The 18655-nt window shown below is 37.2% G+C and overlaps 1 protein-coding gene across 1 annotated transcript; it reads right to left on the reverse strand.

Moving 5' to 3' along the window:
- Positions 1-237: 237 nt before the first annotated feature.
- On the reverse strand, positions 238-9748 carry JCHAIN (joining chain of multimeric IgA and IgM). The gene is made up of 4 exons (XM_032334510.1): positions 9529-9748; positions 4757-4883; positions 1837-1917; positions 238-1190 (listed from the first exon to the last, which is right to left on the reverse strand). The coding sequence occupies exons 1-4, from the start codon at positions 9590-9592 to the stop codon at positions 986-988; spliced, it is 477 nt and encodes a 158-aa protein (XP_032190401.1). The 5' UTR covers positions 9593-9748; the 3' UTR covers positions 238-985.
- Between the last annotated feature and the right edge of the window lie 8907 nt (positions 9749-18655).

Below are 18655 nucleotides of genomic sequence, written 5' to 3' on the forward strand. Positions count from 1 at the left end.
ATGAGAAATTTTATGTGCCATGGTAAACACTATGTTTGTCAAGAGGGACCTTGCCTTTTCATTTAATTTTAGGCTTAAATGACAAAGCTACTTCAAATATGTGCATGTATGAATTCAGTGATTAATGCATAATTATACCATACTTATGAACTGCTCATCAGCAATAAATTGTATTTTACCTTACATGCAATGAAGTTAACACGAGTAAACTTTTCAATAAATTATTTCACACAGATATATGCTTATGAATCTATTTAATTGTTTAAGCTGTGCTAGAGAATACATATTTTGGATACATATTTCATTAGATACAGTTACAGCATAGATGATTTCCAATGGGAATTTCTTACACTCTCTGATTATCAAAAAGAGTCTGTATCATCTGCCACCAAATCTGTACTATGTCAAAGTATATTTTTTCAATTATGCATTTAATTATGTCAATTGCGGCTCATTGGTTTCATAAAGGGAGACCCCATTTTAAATTATTTTTGCAATTATTTCCAAAACATGTTTTCCAAATATTATTTTTCTAGTGAAGACATGTAATTGACCTTTGTTTACACATAAATTTTCTCTGCACGTGATACTTTTTAAAAAGAGAAGAGTGTAGAAGGTGCAAAAGCTGTGGCTCTCCAAGGCAAGCCAAAAAATAGAGTGAAATTTGATTATGTCTTCTGATTTTTAGTCTTTGAGTTTTAGTCTATCCTTTTGTCTATTTTTAAATGCTAGAAATTAAATTCTCAAGGTCACATAACCCTCTGGGCAAGGACTATGAGAGATTTTAATACTTAGAGTGAGAACATATAGCTGAAAAGTAATTTCAATAAAAATAATCATGTTACTATTTCTATTTGGGGGGATAGTTTTATATTAACAAAAAATATCACTTTTTCAAATTCATTGGTAGTAAATACATGAACTTTCTGGATCAAAATGAAGAGCCTTTCAAGAAAAGGAGCTGTGCGGTCAGCAATGACTTAAATTAGTCGGGGTAGCAGGAATCCGGGGTCAAGGCTGTTTGCACCATTTTGGTCTGACCGCGATACGTAAAAGGGACCCAATTCGTGTAGCACTTGTTTCTGTCGTACGTGTAGCAGGTCTCACTGTCTTCGTCACAGAGGTTGCTCTGGGAGGCAATAACTATTTGATTGTCCAGCTCCACTTCTACAGGATCACATTTTTTACAGCTGAAAAACAAATGCATTCATTAGACAATCCCCGTCAACTGTTGTCTCGGAATATGAGTGAATATTCGTTTCTATCCAAAATTAGCAGCTCTTGCTCATAACTCCTTTCAGACCTCAGCTACTCTACGGAATAGGTAATGGGATTTTTCAACCTTTAATATAAAAGAATCAGTTGAAAGTAAACAATATAATTAATGATATAATATGATTGTTTTGTCTATGCCATACAACAACTTCTACTCTCTTGGGTTTTTCCCACCTGTACACTGGGATTAAACAAGTTCTTTACAGTAACAAGGAAGGCAGAATATTTTTAAGAAAAAGAAGTTATTTGATGTTGGATTCTATAGCTTCCAAAGAAACAGCTGCATATTAATATGTCTGAAATCTAATTACTTAAGACAAATTGGCCCTTCCGTACTACTGACAATAATTTCTTATTCAGAATAAATTCATAGCTAACATTTATCTGTGATAAAGTTTTATAAATTTATGATATCTAATAATTAACATAGAAATTAACATACTCAAAAGCTCAAATTGTATCGGTAAATGTTTATACCCCATATTTTCAGAAACATTGCTACTAACAAATATAAAGTTATCAACGTCTATATCTATATTAGCATGAAGGAAAATCTCTTACAGGTCAGACAAATGGTACACAAAATTGGTTCTCACTGGTGAGGTGGGATCAGAGATATTCTCCCGGTTGTTTAGAGGAACACTACAAAAAAAGAAAGAAAATAAATCAAAACAATGAAATGAACAGATACTGCTTTTCTAGTAATAGGTATATTGCTGGGACAGTATTTTCTATTTCATCAGGAATTTAGCACATTTAGCACTTTATAACCCTAAAACCACTCTACAGTAATACTATTAGTCAGATTTCACAGTAATTTGCATATTTTAAACATTTCCCATTCAAAGTAAACCTCACAGAAACTCCTCTGTCAATGATCATTGCTCACTTGGCAAAGCCCTGATTTTCCTTCAAAAATCAACTCAAGTTTTCCCCTTTTCATGATGATCCAGCCTCACTCCTGAACAAACTCCTCTAACATCTCATTGAAGTCACACATCTTTTTTTTTTTTTAAGATTTTTTATTTATTTATTTGACAGACAGAAATCACACGTTTCTGTCCCAGAGTTTCCAGGACTCTGGAATCATGACCTGAGCCAAAGGCAGAGGCTTTAACCCACTGAGCCACCCAGGTGCCCTGAAGTTTACGTATCTTTATTATAAGTGCCATATAGTTTCTTGTCTGTAGAGAAGTTGCTTCCCCAGATTACATAAGTTCTTTGAGGCAAAACCATTTACGTTTTCTCGGTGCTTTTCTAGATGTGTGACATGTAGAATATGTTCACTATTTATGGAATAAACGGACAGACATTATTATCCATATTTATGGAATACCGAAATTATAAACCAGAGATCTCAATGACCTATCCAAGTTCACATAACAACTAAGTAGTAAAACTGTAACTGGACTCCAGACCTCCTGATTGGATGATGTTCCATGAAAAATTAGGTAACATCAAATAGTTGAGGTAATTTCATTAATTTTACATTTTTTCTTTTTTTATTCTTCATTTTTTAATTTTTTGTTATGTTATGTTAGTCGCCATACATTACATCATTAGTTTTTGATGTAGTGTTCCATAATTCATTGAGTACAACACCCAGTGCTCCGTGCAATCCCTGCCCTCCTTAATACCCATCACAGGCTCACCCATCCCCCCGCCCCCTCCTCTCTAAAACCCTCAGTTTGTTTCTCGGAGTCCACAGTCTCTCATGGTTTGTCTCTCCGTCTCTTCCCCCCCCCTTCATTTTTCCCTTCCTTCTCCTAATGTCCTCCATGCTATTCCTTATGAGTCACAAATAAATGAAACCATATGATAATTTACTTTCTCTGTTGGACTTATTTCATACAGCATAATTCCCTCCGGCCCCGTCCGTGTTGATGCAAAAATACATGCCATCATTCCTCCTCACATGCACCCCTCCCTACCAAATGACACAAAGGAAAACGTGAGGGCGCATTTAGCAGTACTGTCTACAAAGATACCGAGTCAAGCCCTTAGATCCCATTCCTGGGTGCCCCCTCTCTGTAATGACCCACATCTAATCCATCCCACAGTTCCGCTGATTCTGGTTCTTTGCAATTTGTGCACTTCGTTCCAGACACTGCCATTCCTCTCCTATATAACAGCAGCACCCTCTTTTAGTCTTGACCCCTGCAATGTATTAGCCACATTCTTGCCAAAATAGCGTCTAAAGTACAAGCCCCATGTTCTTCTCGGCTTTACTCCCACAGTGTCCCCACCCAGAGAAGAGCACAGAAGGCACTGATGATCCACCTGCAGCTCGCCAGCCCCCTCTCTCCCCGCGGCCACCCTCGTTAAACACCAGCTGGAAACACCTGCTTGCAATTCCACAAACTTGCCATGTTTTTCTCATCTCCGAGTCTTAACAACCACAAAGTACCCGGAGTTCTAACATTTATGAAGTACTTGCAATGTGCCTGGTACTATGGGAAGTGCGTTCTATGGTGATCTCATACAATCGGCACGGCAGCTGTCTCCTTTGCCTGGAATGATCTGCCTCACCTACCAACCCTGTCATTCCCCACACGCTGGGCCAGGTAACTGCCACTGGGTCACTCCCACTGGGCCAGCTAACCGCCGCTGCCTTCGCATACTCCAACACCCCTGCCTGCCTCCCACCGCCGCCCAGGACTGGACCCGGTGCCCCTCCTCAGAGCTCCCACAACACCTTCATTGATTCCTGTCACAGCATTTACAATACGGTATTGCAATTCCTTTTAAGTTGTTTAAAATTCCCTCCTAGACTGTAAACTATTTGATGGCATGGACTGTGTTTTATATAAATTGTTGTATCACCAGCTCCAATCCTCAGTGGCGTTCAGTTGCCCTCAGTAAATGTTTGCTGAATGAATGAATGAATGAATCTCTTCTTTATTAGATTGTAAAGGCTCTAGTAATATCAGAAGAAGCCTTGAATAATGAGAAAGATGATAAACACGTATGAGTACCTACTTTGGGTTTTTAAACAATGTCCTAGATGCTTTTTTCCATTAGCATATTTAATTTTGTCCATTTAGCATATTTAATCCTCACATAAAGTATATGTGTATCTATACATACATAGATAATATCTATGGAAACAGGTTCATATAAGTATTACACATCAAAAAGAGGAGTAGAGAGGCTCGTGGGTGGCTCAGTTGATGAAGTGACAGACCCTTGATTTCTACTCAGGTCATGATTTTAGGTTTGTTGGATAGAATCCCACATCAAGCTACATGCCCACCCTGCTAAGACTCTCTCTCCCGCTCTCTCTGCCTCTCTCCCCACCCTACTCTCTCTCTCTCCCTAAAAGAAGAAGAAGAAGAAGAAGAAGAAGAAGAAGAAGAAGAAGAAGTAGTAGTAGTAGTAGAGACATAGGTATTACAGTCAATACATTCAAACAATGGCTAATATCAGATAGTATCTCTGCTTACGACATGAAAAAATAAAAGAAATCTAAAGAGCCACATACATAATTCTGATGTTTCTCTCTATGATGTCTTCATTAGGGTCTTCGGGAGAAGGGATGATCCTGGAAGTGATCCGGGCACACTGACATTTGTTGTCAGCAAGAACAGTCATTCCATCTTCGTCTTGGGCTTGAGAAATAAAACATATTAAAAAGAAAGGGAGGTAGGGAAGGAAAAAATGAAACAAGATGGGATCGGCAGGGAAACAAACCATAAGAGACTCTTAATTTCACAAAACAAGCTGAAGGTTGCTGGGAGGTAGCGGTGGGGGGGGGAGGAGGGAGAGGGTGGGTGGGTGATGGACATTGGGGAGGGTCTGTGCTATGGTGAGTGCTGTGAATTGTGTAAGACTGACGAGTCACAGACCTGTACCCCTGAAGCAAATAATCCACTATATGTTAATAAAAATAATTTTTAAAAAAAGAAAGGGGGGAAAGGTATTTCTGTATTTTTATTGGGTCAATTTATCTTTTTTCCAGTAGAAAAACTAAGTTTTATAATTGATCAGTTTCAGTTTTCTCCATTTTTGTCCTCTTTCCTAATCTAACATGCTAAGTGGAATCTCACAGCGTCGTGAAGGAAATCCAAATGCACTTCAGACAAATTGTTTTCTTTTTCTCTTGGCCCCATCTGTGGGAACCTGGGCTAAAAGAATTCTAGTTTTCATCTAATGTTTTTAATAGAGGCACAGCTCTGAATAATGTAGCCTTACAAATATCAGTGCCAAATGACAAAATGATAGAGAAAAGAAATCTAGACTAGATGTCTCTCACTTCAAAGTAATAATTCAAAAGTGAACAACAAATAATATTAGCCTTTATAAGTCCCAGTTAGAAGTGTCACATCTTTCCTGAACTCCCACTTACATTCTTTTTTTCTCCTTAGATTGGATTAAAGTTAAGAACAGGCACATTTTCCCCCAAGATAACCCTACATTTTTGTGAGATGTTTAAATATTCCTTACTACAATTTTCCTAAACTTAATTGTATTCTTCTTTTTCATAATAATAACAAGGCTATCATGGCATAATGATTCAATCAAATAACTAATAAGTGTTATATTTATTAATATTTCCTATAGGAATTATTTTAAAAGATATGGCATATATAGACGTAAAGTGCTATGAACTTACAAAAACAATTTAGAAAATATTGTGAGGTACAAGCTCTACTTGTACCTCATATTAATATAATATGCTGTTTACAGAAAAAATAGTAAGTGAATGGATACGCAGATGACCATTAAAGCCTTAACTCCGAGTATCAACATTTATTGTCGAATCTGAATATTGGACAAAGAGGTCTGGGAATTGTTGCAAGGAAGAAGCAAAGAAAATTTCACATTATCTGGACTCAGATCAGTTAACAAGCATTTGAAGAATCAATAACAACTTTATTAGTGCTAATTAAACAATAATGATGATGTTTGATATATTTTTGTTTTGTTTTTAAATTAAACTTTTTTAAATCATTGTAAATTCACATGCGGTAATAATAAATACTAAAAAGAGAACACATATGTATTTTACCCAATTTCTCCCAGTGGTAACATCCTGAAAAATTATAGTACAATTTCCCAACTAGAATACTCAATTTGATAGAATTTACCAATGTTAGCTTTTAGTCAGTGTAGGGTATTTAAAACAAACTTATACTCCACTACCATAAAATTAACCTACTAAATATTTTTTTATTTCTATAATTTTAACTTTAATCTTAATTTTAAATGACCTTTAAAATTTCTCCCATCATTGGGGGCGCCTGGGTGGCTCAGTGGATTGAGCCGCTGCCTTCAGCTCGGGTCATGATCTCAGTGTCCTGGGATCGAGCCCCACATCAGGCTGTCCACTCAGCAGGGAGCCTGCTTCCCCTTCTCTCTCTGCCTGGCTCTCTGACTAGTTGTGATCTCTCTCTCTCTGTCAAATAAATAAATAAAATCTTTAGAAAAAAATTTTTTTTAATTTCTCCCATCAAGTCTCAACTTAAAAATATATATATATTTAACACATTAATTGAAGTTACAAAGGTTAAATGATCAGGATAGATATAATTGTAACTGGAAGTCTAATTATTTCAGAGGTGTCCCAAAGCAGAGAGGGCCTAATTGCAGTATTTCAGTCTTGATGATAACAGTCATTACAAAAACATTTAAGACCATTTTTTTGTATTTCTGTTGGAAGTACTTTACTATGCATCATTATGGCATTATTCATAACTTCTTAATACATCTTCTGATAAAAGTATATATAGTACTGGAGAAGAAACATTATGAATACAAGACAATAATATATTGTCGATATTAGCTATATAATAGTATTGGTTATTGTGAGAATTAAATGGAATAGTATATGTAAAGCATAATGCCTGGAAAATAGTATGTACTCAATGATAGATCTTTTATATATGTTTTACATATGTTTATATTATAATATAATATATCTTAACATTTCGAAAAGAATAAGACGACTTAGATGGTGTCCTCTTCCCTACGCCTATATTCATGACTCTTAAATGTTTTTATTTTTTTATTTAAATTCAATTAGTTAACATATAGTGTATTATTAGGTTCAGAGAGAGAGTTCAGTGATTCATCAGTTGCATGTAACACCCGGTGCTCGTCACATCAAGTGTCCTCCTTAATGTCCATCCCCCAGTGACCCCGTCCCCTCCCCCACCTCTCCTCCAGCAACCCTCAGTTTGTTTCCCGTAGTTAAGAGTCTCTTATGGTTTATCTCTCTCTCTGGTTTCATCTTATTTTATTAAATGTTGTTCTCAATAAAATACAAATGAATGTGTAATGCCTAACAAAAATACAGATTGAGTCAAGTATGTGACTTGACTACTAAAGTCTTAAATAGAAAATTTCTATATTTTATTTTTAGTATAAAATTTATTTTCTTACCAGAAACCTAGGAAAAAAACTATTAATTTTTATTACTATTTACTGTTACTAAATAAAAATATCAGGCAGTCTACTATATCTACCAGGAAATGTACAAATACAGTCAATTCACCAAGCCTTAAAAGTTTCTAACATTCTCACTCACTGGCAATATTTTTCCAAATAAACTTGCGATATAGATTGCGCCTTGCTTTACTCCAAGAGTACCCGAGATATAGCAGGTGCCCCATAAATATTTGTTAAATTTAATTCAGTTCAAACAAATAAAATATATTTAACAACACATAGTAGATATGAACATAATGAGTTTACTAAAGGGTGATTCTCCAATATAGGCAGAATAGGATAGAAGTGAGGACCATGGGCTATAGGGTGAGATGGCCTGGGTTCTACATGTTTGCTGTGTGACTGTAGGTAAGTTACATTGCCTCTCTGAAGATCAGTGGATTCAACTATATATTAGAAATATATTTTTTAAAGATTTTATTTATTTATTTGACAGAGAGAGACAGTGAGAGAGGGAACACAAGCAGGGGGAGTTGGAGAGGGAGAAGCAGGTTTCCCGCCAAGCAGGGAGCCTGATGTGGGCCTCGATGCAGGTCTTGATCCCAGGATCCTGGAATCACGACCTAGCCAAAGGCAGACACTTAACGACTGAGCCACCCAGGCACCCCTATATGTTAAAAATATTAATAGTACTTACCCTCAAGTGGTTATTGTGAGAATTAAATGGAATAGTATATGTAAAGCCAATAGCATAATGCCTGGAAAATAGTATGTACTCAATGATAGATCTTTTATATATGTTTTACATATGTTTATAGGTATATAAACATGTTCATGAACATTTATTTACATATATAGATACATATACTGTACCTGTTTTAATACTACTATCTTTTTGTTTAAAATATTATTAGAAATGCATTATTTCGGGACACCTGGGTGGCTCAGTGGGCTAAAGCCTCTGCCTTCAGCTCAGGTCATGATCTCAAGGTCCTGGGATTGAGTCCTGCATCGGGCTCTCTGCTCAGCAGGGAGCCTGCTTCCTCCTCTCTCTCTGCCTACCTCTCTACCTACCTGTGATCTCTCTCTGTCAAATAAATAAATAAAATCTTAAAAAAAAGAAATGCATTATTTCTAATGCTAAATTAGTATAAAAATATATGTAAAATGACTATTCTTAATTACATCATACCCTGTTCTGAAATAAGAGTAAGTTCAGTAAGTGTTAGAAAACATCAGGCCAAATTACATCACTTCTAACTCATTACCCTTCTAGATGACAATTATTACATCTGTATTCAGAGTGTATTCCATTCTCTACAGTAGTTTCAAAGGTTAGTAAACAAAACAACCAAAGTTATGCCAGGGAGACATAGGCAACCTGTACAAGACTAAACACTGTTAAATTATCATACTAAATCTGTAGGCTCAGATTCAGGGAAATGGTTAGAACTAGTATCAGTCTCTCTAGGGAAGTAAAAGCCCAATGCATCCCATATGGTAGTTATAGTAATTATTACTTCATTTCTCCAGAATATTCATTTAAGATACTCAAGAAGAGGATTACTGATTTTCAAGATTTAAAATGGATATTTATGTAAGTATAGCTATCCATACTTATTCACAAATACATATTTTCTTATTCTCTAAGTTATAGTAGGTAAACAAATAAGAGAAAAAAGAATAAAAAGAATTACAGTGAGTCTTCTCTGCATAAAGATCACTGCCCATAGAAAGATTAAGGCATGTTAGAAAAAGTAGCCAGCTGGTTAGCTAACCAAAGCAAACATAAAAGTTTAAATCTAAAAAGCAGATCTGTGTTCCATTTTTCCTTTTATGTGGGTTAATTTTCAAAATAGCACGTACCTGTTACCAGAACAGCCTTAACAAAAATGGCTAGGACTCCACAGAAAAACAAAGGGCTCCTCATCTTGACTTCAATCCTTTTGAGAAACCGAAGCTGAAAAGTCAGGGCTAAGGTGTGTGATCTATAAGGACTGTGCAAATGATGGTGCTTCTGCTTTCTTAAAATAACACTCCCAGGCAGTTAACAAACTAAAAACAATCACAGTTGTGGTTGGAGTCAGAAATTTAAATGCTGCCCTGTACAGAGATGTAGGTCTCAGGTTTCTGTATTTTCTTCCATAGTATCTCCCCAAAAGCCATACTTTGATGCAGTAACTCTTTATTTTAAAATGACTCTATAAAATTAGACATGAATATTATTAATAACTTCAAGACATGAGTACATTAAGAATGTTTAAACATGTCTAAGAACTTTAGTTCTTAGATAATAAAGTTTCAAATCAAATATGGGACATTTGTTGTGCCTAGAGCAGTAAATGAAGGCACGAGAAGAAGGAGAAATTAATTAAAGCCTTTCAAGGTCCCAGTTGTACCTTACGTCAACTTTTTCTCCTAGTCCTTAATTAACCAAGTTACCAGATTTGAATATACGTATTATACATGACATATATAATATATACATAATCTGATTGCTTTCAGTTACTTTATAAACTCAAACACAAAATTGGAATTTGAAACAGATGGATACTAGATGTATCAGTTGCCATGGTTTAATTTGATAGCATTAAGGCAGACCTTGTGTCTGATACTGGCTTTTGGAATTATAAGCCCATGAAATGATTTTCATCTGAGATGCCTCAACAGAAAACTTAATCACTGCAATATTTCTGTGATTTTTTGTTATTAATTAGTGTCAAAAAGCAAACAAACAAACAAACAAGTAAACAAAACCTTGAGCTTTTGGACAGGATATTCCCCCTACCCTCTGCCCCAACATGTTAGAATTTCCTATCTCTTAGGGTTGGTTCCAGGAACATGTTGTTTATATATCTACATATGCAACATCAATTATGTTACTTTTGGTTCTCAGTTCTCTAATTTTTTAAGGGTCTCCTAGAATCTTGAGAGGCACTAAAGAAATGCTTCAGGATCAAGTAGGCAAGCGGATGTCATAGCTAAGAACAGAAGGGGGCAGAATGAAAACTAATTATTAAAGGCTCGCACATAATTATTAAAGGCTCCAATCATGTACCGAATGTCTAACATGAACAAAGCCCCATAGATAATAAACATGTAATATTACTACACTGTCAAACTTTACTGTCATTTTAACTTCTACTATCATAGGGCTTAAAAACTATTTGCTGTTAAGGAAAACATACTGGATTCACAAGAACAATTGTATCTATTAGGGGGAAAAAACAAATCTGAAAACACATTACTTTAATGTATGGCCAGGATGTCAAAACAAGTAGCAACACTTAAGAGCTCTTCATCTCTAACTGTAGTTTCCAAATAACTGATTTATTCATTCACTCCAAAACAGAGTAATTAGAAGTACTCTTTTTTTAAAAGTCATTATTTCCTTGAAAATAAACTCAAGTCTAGATTTCTCCCCCAAAGCAAGTTGTATGAACCTTTGGGGGCAAAAAATTTCCCCAAAGCTTATTTTTATAAAAGCAAATAGTAGTTTATGCATAATTACTATGCCAAAGAAAAGCTGTACATTTGATGTTTCTAGGCTTTTAATCTTCCAGTTTTGTATTTCTGTTATGTAAATTATTCATCTAAAAGAGAAAAAAATAAAATAAAATAAAAATAAGGGTGGAGACCCAAGTGGCACCTTTGCCACCCAAAGAGAGTTACCGATACCTGAAATATAGGATCAGGACCAGTGTTATCTCCCAGTGTAGTCCAGGGATTATCTTCTCTAGAATCACCTAGAATACTAGTCAAAATACAGATTTCCTGGCTACACCCAATCAGAATCTCTGGAGATGTGACCTTGGAATGTGTATATTTTAGAAAGCCTTCCAGTTGAGTCTAATGTACAGTGAAGTTTGAAAATTCATAGACTAGGGGCGCCTGGGTGGCTCAGTGGGTTAAAGCCTCTGCCTTCGGCTCAGGTCATGATCCCAGGGTCCTGGGATCGAGCCCCGCATCGGGCTCTTTGCTCAGCAGGGAGCCTGCTTCTTCCCCTCTCTCTCTGCCTGCCTCTCTGCCTACTTGTAATCTCTGTCTGTCAAATAAAATAAAATAAATAAAATCTTAAAAAAAAAAAAAAAGAAAATTCATAGACTAGAAACATGCGGGGGGAATAATAACTGGCGCTATTATCTATTTATAGAAGAGTAAGAGGTTAATAAAGGTAATTTTTAAAACAATAAACAGGGGACACCTGAATGACTCAGTGGGTTGAAGCCTCTGCCTTTGGCTCAGGTCATGATCTCAGGGTCCTGGGATCGAGCCCTGCATCGGGCTCTCTGCTCAGCAGGCAGCCTGCTTCTCCCCCCTCTCTCTCTGCCTGCCTCTCTGCCTGCTTGTGATCTCTCTCTGTCAAATTAAATAAATAAATAAATAAATAAATAAATAAATATCAACAAGCTTACATTGAAAACAACTTAGCTGAAGCTTCTATTTATTTTTACAGTTCTATGCTATAGGCAAATTGTTTCATAATCTTTTTAGCACTAATCAATTATATATAAATAACAGGTCCTGGTTTAATCTTTAAGCCATTTCAATCTCCACTTTTAGTTATGTTTTTCCCACCAAAAATGTAAAATGTGAATCGTAGAACACTTCCCATGCAAGTTAGTTAAGTTACTGGGAGCTTAGCCACATTGTTCTAAATTCTTCACCGAAAATGGTTTATTTGTCTGCATTCATATATAAGACTGTTGAACGTAAATGGTTCAGTGACAATCATCTGGATTAAAGAGATCCTAAGACAATTTAGTCTCACCTTCTTTACTCCCACTCAAGTTTTGTTTGAATTTCCTATACGGCAGACAGTCTGAGCTCAGCATTTGCTTCAAAACCGTCTGAAATAGGTCAATGCATTACTTCCTCTGGACATAGCTTATTCTGTACTGGGGATAGTCAAACCACGACAAAGACTTGATTCTCTTGGGACACAAAAGACGCTGTCCTTGTTTTGCTCCCATCTCACTGGTGACTCCTTGGCAGTCTCTTGCTGAATTTTCTGGTGAATACAGAGGTTTGATCTTCAGCCTTCTCTTTTTCTCATCTTCTCCTTAATTAACTTTATCTGATCCCATGGCTTTGACTCAGGACATGCCATGACTTTCAAGTGCATAATTCTAGACTTTACCTTGCCTGTTGAGCTCCAAACTCCTCCATCCAACTTTCTCTTTGATATCTCTGTCTGACAGGTATCCAAAACTTAACCAGGCAAACAGTACTCTAACAATCAAGACACCCTCACACTTCTAATCTGATCTTTTCCTGTCTCTAGCCTTCCTTCTCTCAGTAAACAAATCTCAGGATTTGTTCAAACAAATCCTCTTCTTTGATGCCTTTGTTTTCTTCTCCCCCATATTCAGTTTGCCACCATACCCTTTTGGTTTTATTTGAAGAATATATCCCAGATTTATCTGATTCTCTCGATTTTCACTGCCACCCTGGCCCAAGTCTCTATCCTCTAGCCTAGACTACTACAATAGCCTCAGTCATAAAGTTATATTTCCTTTGCCCCAGAATTGGCTACTAGGGCTCACAGCTAATAAACAAGAATGGCTAAGTACCCCAAATTCTAAAGAGGGTCAGATACTTCCTTCAAGGCTTACCAGGAGGAAGAACAGAACTCAACTTATGGCATCAACACCCACCCCCCATTCTTAAGCTCTCTCTTCTAGTCTTTAGAGGACTTTCAAAGGAAAAGGGGAGTAACATCTTTGGAGCTCTTGGTTTTGTGGAAATAGGAATGATTGTGGTAAGACAATTCCCCCCTTTACTCTTTTTTTTATTTTTTTAAAGATATTATTTATTCATTTGACAGACAGAGATCACAAGTAGGCAGAGAGGAAGGCGGGGTGGGGGTGGGGGAAGCAGGCTCCCCACTGAGCAGAGAGTCCGGTGTAGGGCTAGATCCCAGGACCCTGAAGTCATGACCTGAACCAAAGGCAGAGGCTTAACCCACTGAGCCACCCAGGTGCCCCTCCCCCTTTACTCTTGAGAGAGGGAAGGACAGGGTAGTTTTTCCTCCTCAAAGTCAGATGAGGGAGAGATTCAAGAAAATAATTCAAAGAAATCAGGGATGCTGCAAAAAAGGAAAATTGAGAAGCAAGAGAGCATAATAGTTAAGAGAAAGGATTCTGAGTCTGATTGCTTGAGTTTATTACCCAACTTATCATTTACTAGCTGGATGAAATGGGCAAACCTTGAACACTCATGTAATCTCTATCTGTAAAATGGGGATAATAACAATACATATTTCTTAGGATCATTATGGAACTTAACATGAATTATAACATATAAAGAAGTTAGCAAAGATCTTGGCATATGGTAAGCAGTGATAGTAGTCATTATTATCATCAGAACCACCATCGTGGTCACTCCCTGTTGAGTTACACAAAATGCAAATCCAGCCTGGAGCTATCTCCTTTGAGGAAAGCATTCATGGGAGAGCTGGACACTTCCCCTTGGGTCGTGGGCACGGAGGAACACAGAAGTTGATATGTGTTCATGCTATATGACTCTTATAAGATATGAATGAAAATGTCTTAAAAAAAAAGCTATAGTAACCAAAACAGTATGGTGCTGGCATAAAAACAGACACACATAAAATAAAAAACAAACAAACAAATAAGACCAAATACATAGACCAATGGAACAGAATCTGGAGCCGAGAAATAAATTCACACATGTGGCGTTAACTATTACTTGGCAAGGGAGATAAGAATATTCAATGGTAAAATGAGAGTCTTTTAAACAAACAGCCTTAAAAAAACTGAATATTCACATGCAAAACTATGAAACTGGACCTCTACCTTCCACCATTCACAAAAATTACCTTCAAATGGATTGACATAAACATAAGACCTGAAACCATAAAACTACTAGGCAGAAGCATAGTGGAAAAAGCTCCTTGACATTGGCCTTGGCAGTGAATTTTTGGGTTGGACACCAAAACCATAAACAAATAAAACAACAACTAGAACTATATCAAAATAAATAAACTAGAACTATAAATAAACTAGAACTATATCAAAATAAAGCAAAAATCAACAACTAGAACTATATCAAACTAAAATCTTCTGCACAGCAAAAGAAATAATCAACAAAATTAAAATATAATTTACAGAATGGGAGAAAAATATTTGCAAACCATATTATCTGATAAGAAATTAACATATAGAAGATACAAGGAGCTCCTACAACTACATAGCAAAAAACCCAAACTCTCCCATTTAAAAATAGGCAGAGGACTTGAACAGACATTTCTCCAAAGACGACATTCAAATGGTTAACATGTACATGAAAAGTGCTCGATGTCACAAATCGTCAGGGAACCACAAATCAAAACCACAATAAGACACTACCTCACACCTGTTAGAATGGTTATTACCAAAACGGCAAGAGATGACAAACACTGGTGAGGATGTGCAGTAAAGGGAGCCCTTGTGTGTAGCTGGCAGGAATGTTAATGGGTACAGCCGCTATGGAAGACAATATAAGTGCTCTTCAAAAAATTAGAAATAGAACTACAATATGATCCAGCAATCCCACTTCTGGGCAATATCCAAAAGAATACCACAGGAAATTAAAACACTATCTTAAAAAGATATCTGCACACCAAGTTCATTGCAGCATTATTCACAATGGCCACATGGAAAACAACCCAGGGGTCCATAAACACAGGAATGAATAAAGAAAATATGATATATATGGTGGAATATTTTTCCGCTATAAAAAAGAGGGCAATCTTGGGATGCCTGGGTGACTCAGTCAATTAAGCCACTGCCTTCGGCTCAGGTCATGATCCCAGGGTCCTGGGATTGAGTCCCACATCCAGCTCCTTGCTTATCAGGGAGCCTGCTTCTCTCTCCGCCTCTGCTTGCCACTCTCCCTGCTCGTGTGTGAGCCCGTGCGTGCTCTCTCTCTCTCTCTCTCTCTAACAAATAAATAAATAAATAAAACCTTTAAAAATAAAACGAGTTGCAGACCGTATCAATTGAATCAGTCAGGCACCCACTAGACTGGAAACTTAATAGCTTAGAAGCTAGGGGCACTTGGTTGGCTCAGGTGGTAGAGCATGCGACTTAAAAAAGAAAAGAAGAAGAAGAAGAAGGGGAGGAGGAGGGGGAGGGGAGGGGGGAGGGGGAGGAGGAGGTGGAGGAGGAGAAGGAAATCCTGCCATTTATGACAACACAGATGGACCTTAAGGGTATTGTGTTAAGTGAAATTAAGAAAAAAACACTTACTGATTTCACTTATATGTGGAACTTAAAAACACTGAATTCATAGAAACAGGGAGTAGAATGAGTGGTTTCCAGCAGCTGAGGGGTAGAAGAAATGGGAAGATGCTGGTCAAAGGGTACAAAGGCAGTTATAGATCTTGGACACCAGCCCTTTATCTGATATGTCATTTGCAAATATCTTCTCCCATTCCGTAGGTTGCCTTTTAGTTTTGTTGACTGTTTCCTTTGTTGTGCAAAAGCTTTTTATCTTGATGAGGTCCCATAGAGCTACCCTATGACCCAGCAATGGCACTACTAGGTATTTACCCCAAAGATACAAATGTAGTGATCCAAAGGGGCACATGCACCCTAATGTTTGTGGCAGCAATGTCCACAATAGCCAAACTATGGAAAGAGCCAAGTTGTCCATCAATGGTGAATGGATAGAGATGTGGTGTATCTATACAATGGAATATTACTCAGCCATCAGAAAGGATGAAATATTACCATTTATATCAAACTGATATGCTGATGGAAATAAGTCAATCAGAGAAAGACAATTACCAATATAGTTTCACTCATATGAGGCATATAAGAAACAGTGTAGAGGATCATAGGGGAAGGGAGGGAAAAATGGAATGGGAAGCCATCAGAGGGGCAACAAACCATAAGAAACTCTTAACTATGGGAAAGAAAGTGAAGGTTGCTGGACGGGAGACAGGTGGGCAGATGGGGTAGTTGGGTGATGGGCATTAAGAAGGGCACATGATGTGACGAGCACTGGATGTTATTATATGCAGCTGATGAAGTACTGAACTCTACGTCTGAAACTAATAATGTTCTACATGTTGGCTAGTTGAATTTAAATTAAAAACAATATGAACTTCCAGTTACAAGATGAATAAGCTCTGGGGTTGTAAAGTATAGCTCAGTGACTAGAGTTAATAATACTGTTTTGTATTCTTAGAGGTTGCTATTAGAGAATTTAATGTTATTTGCATAACAAGGACAATGATAATTATGTGAGGTGAAGGATATGTTTACTAACCTTCCTGTGGTAACCAGTTCACAACATACATGTATCAAATCATCACATTTTACACCTTAAACAGTTATATGCCAATGACTTCTCAATAAAGCTGGAAAGGAAAAAGAATACAACCGGTTTTACTAACGTGGGGCAGGAAGACAACACTTGGAAGAACTGTTAGCTTTATCTGTCGTAGCCTAAAACTGGAAGCATCCTAAACATCCATACACAAAGTGGGTGAACAAATTGTGGCAAGTTATTCAGCAATAGAAGTGAATAAACTGTTGAAACATACAACAACAAGAAGGGTGAATCTCAAAATAATTTATTCTGAGTGAAAGAAGCCAGACAAAATATCTTAAAAAGAGTATATAGTGTGGCGCCTGGGTGGCTCAGCTGGTTGAGCGTCTACCTTGAACTCAGGTCATGATCCGGGAGTCCTGGGATCAAGCCCTGTGTTCTGCTCCTTGCTCAGCAGCGAGTCTGCTCCTCCCCCGCCCCCGCCCCTCCCCTGCTCCCTCTCTCTCTCTCTCTCTCTCTTTCACACACACACACACACACACACACACACACAAACACGTTCCCTCTCAAATAAATAAATCTTTTTAAAATGTTTAAAAAAGAGTATATACTGTATGGCTCTATATAAAGAAAGAGAGAGAGAACTTGAATATAGGGATTTAATCAAGATGGAAAGTTTCTGCACAGCAAAGGAAACAACCAACAAAACTAAAAGGCAGCCAGGGCACCTGGGTGTCTTGGTTGGGCATCTGACTCTTGGTTTCTGCTCAGGTCCTGATCTCAGGGTTGTGGGATCAAGCCCCACATCAGGCTCTTAGCTGAGAACAGCATCTGCTTGTCCCTCTCTGTCTGCTCCTCCCCCTGCTCATGGGCTCTCTAAATTAATTAATTAAATCTTTTTTTAAAAAGTAATCTATACAATGAGAGAAGATATTTGCAAATGACATATCAGATAAAGGGCTAGTGTCCAAAATCTATAAAGAACTTAGCAAACTCAACACCCAAAAAATAAAAAAATAAAAAATCCAGTTAAGAAATGGGCAGAAAAACATGAATAGACATTTCTGCAAAGAAGACATACAAATGGCTAACTGACACATGAAAAAATGCTCCACATCACTCGGCATCAGGGAAATACAAACCACAATGAGGTACCACCTCACACCAGTCAGAATGGCTAAAATTAGCCAGTCAGGAAACAACAGATGTTAGTAAGGATGTGGAGAAAGGGGAGTCCTCTTACACTGTTGGTGGGAATGCAAGCTGGTGCAGCCACTCTGGAAGACAGTATGGAGGTTCCTCAAAAAGTTAAAAATAGAACTACCCTATGACCCAGCAATTATACGACTAGCTATTTGTCCAAAAGATACAAAAATAGTGACTCAAAGGGGCACATGCACCCCAATGTTTATAGCAACATTGTCCACAATAGCCAAATTATGGAAAGAGCCCAAATGTCCATTAGCAGATGAATGGATAAAGATGTTCATATACAATAGAATATTACTCAGCCATCAAAAAGAATGAAATCTTGCCATTTCCAATGACATGGATGGCGCTCAAGTGTATCATGCTAAGCAAAATAAGTCAGTCAGAGAAAGACAAATACCATATGATTCATGCATATGGGGTATGTAAGAAACAAAACAGATGAACATAGGAGAGGGGAAGGAAAAATAAGACAAAAAACAGAGAAGGAGGCAAACCATAACAG

Source organism: Mustela erminea, chromosome 2 (assembly GCF_009829155.1).
Source record: "Mustela erminea isolate mMusErm1 chromosome 2, mMusErm1.Pri, whole genome shotgun sequence".
Classification (NCBI taxonomy): Eukaryota; Metazoa; Chordata; class Mammalia; order Carnivora; family Mustelidae; genus Mustela; species Mustela erminea.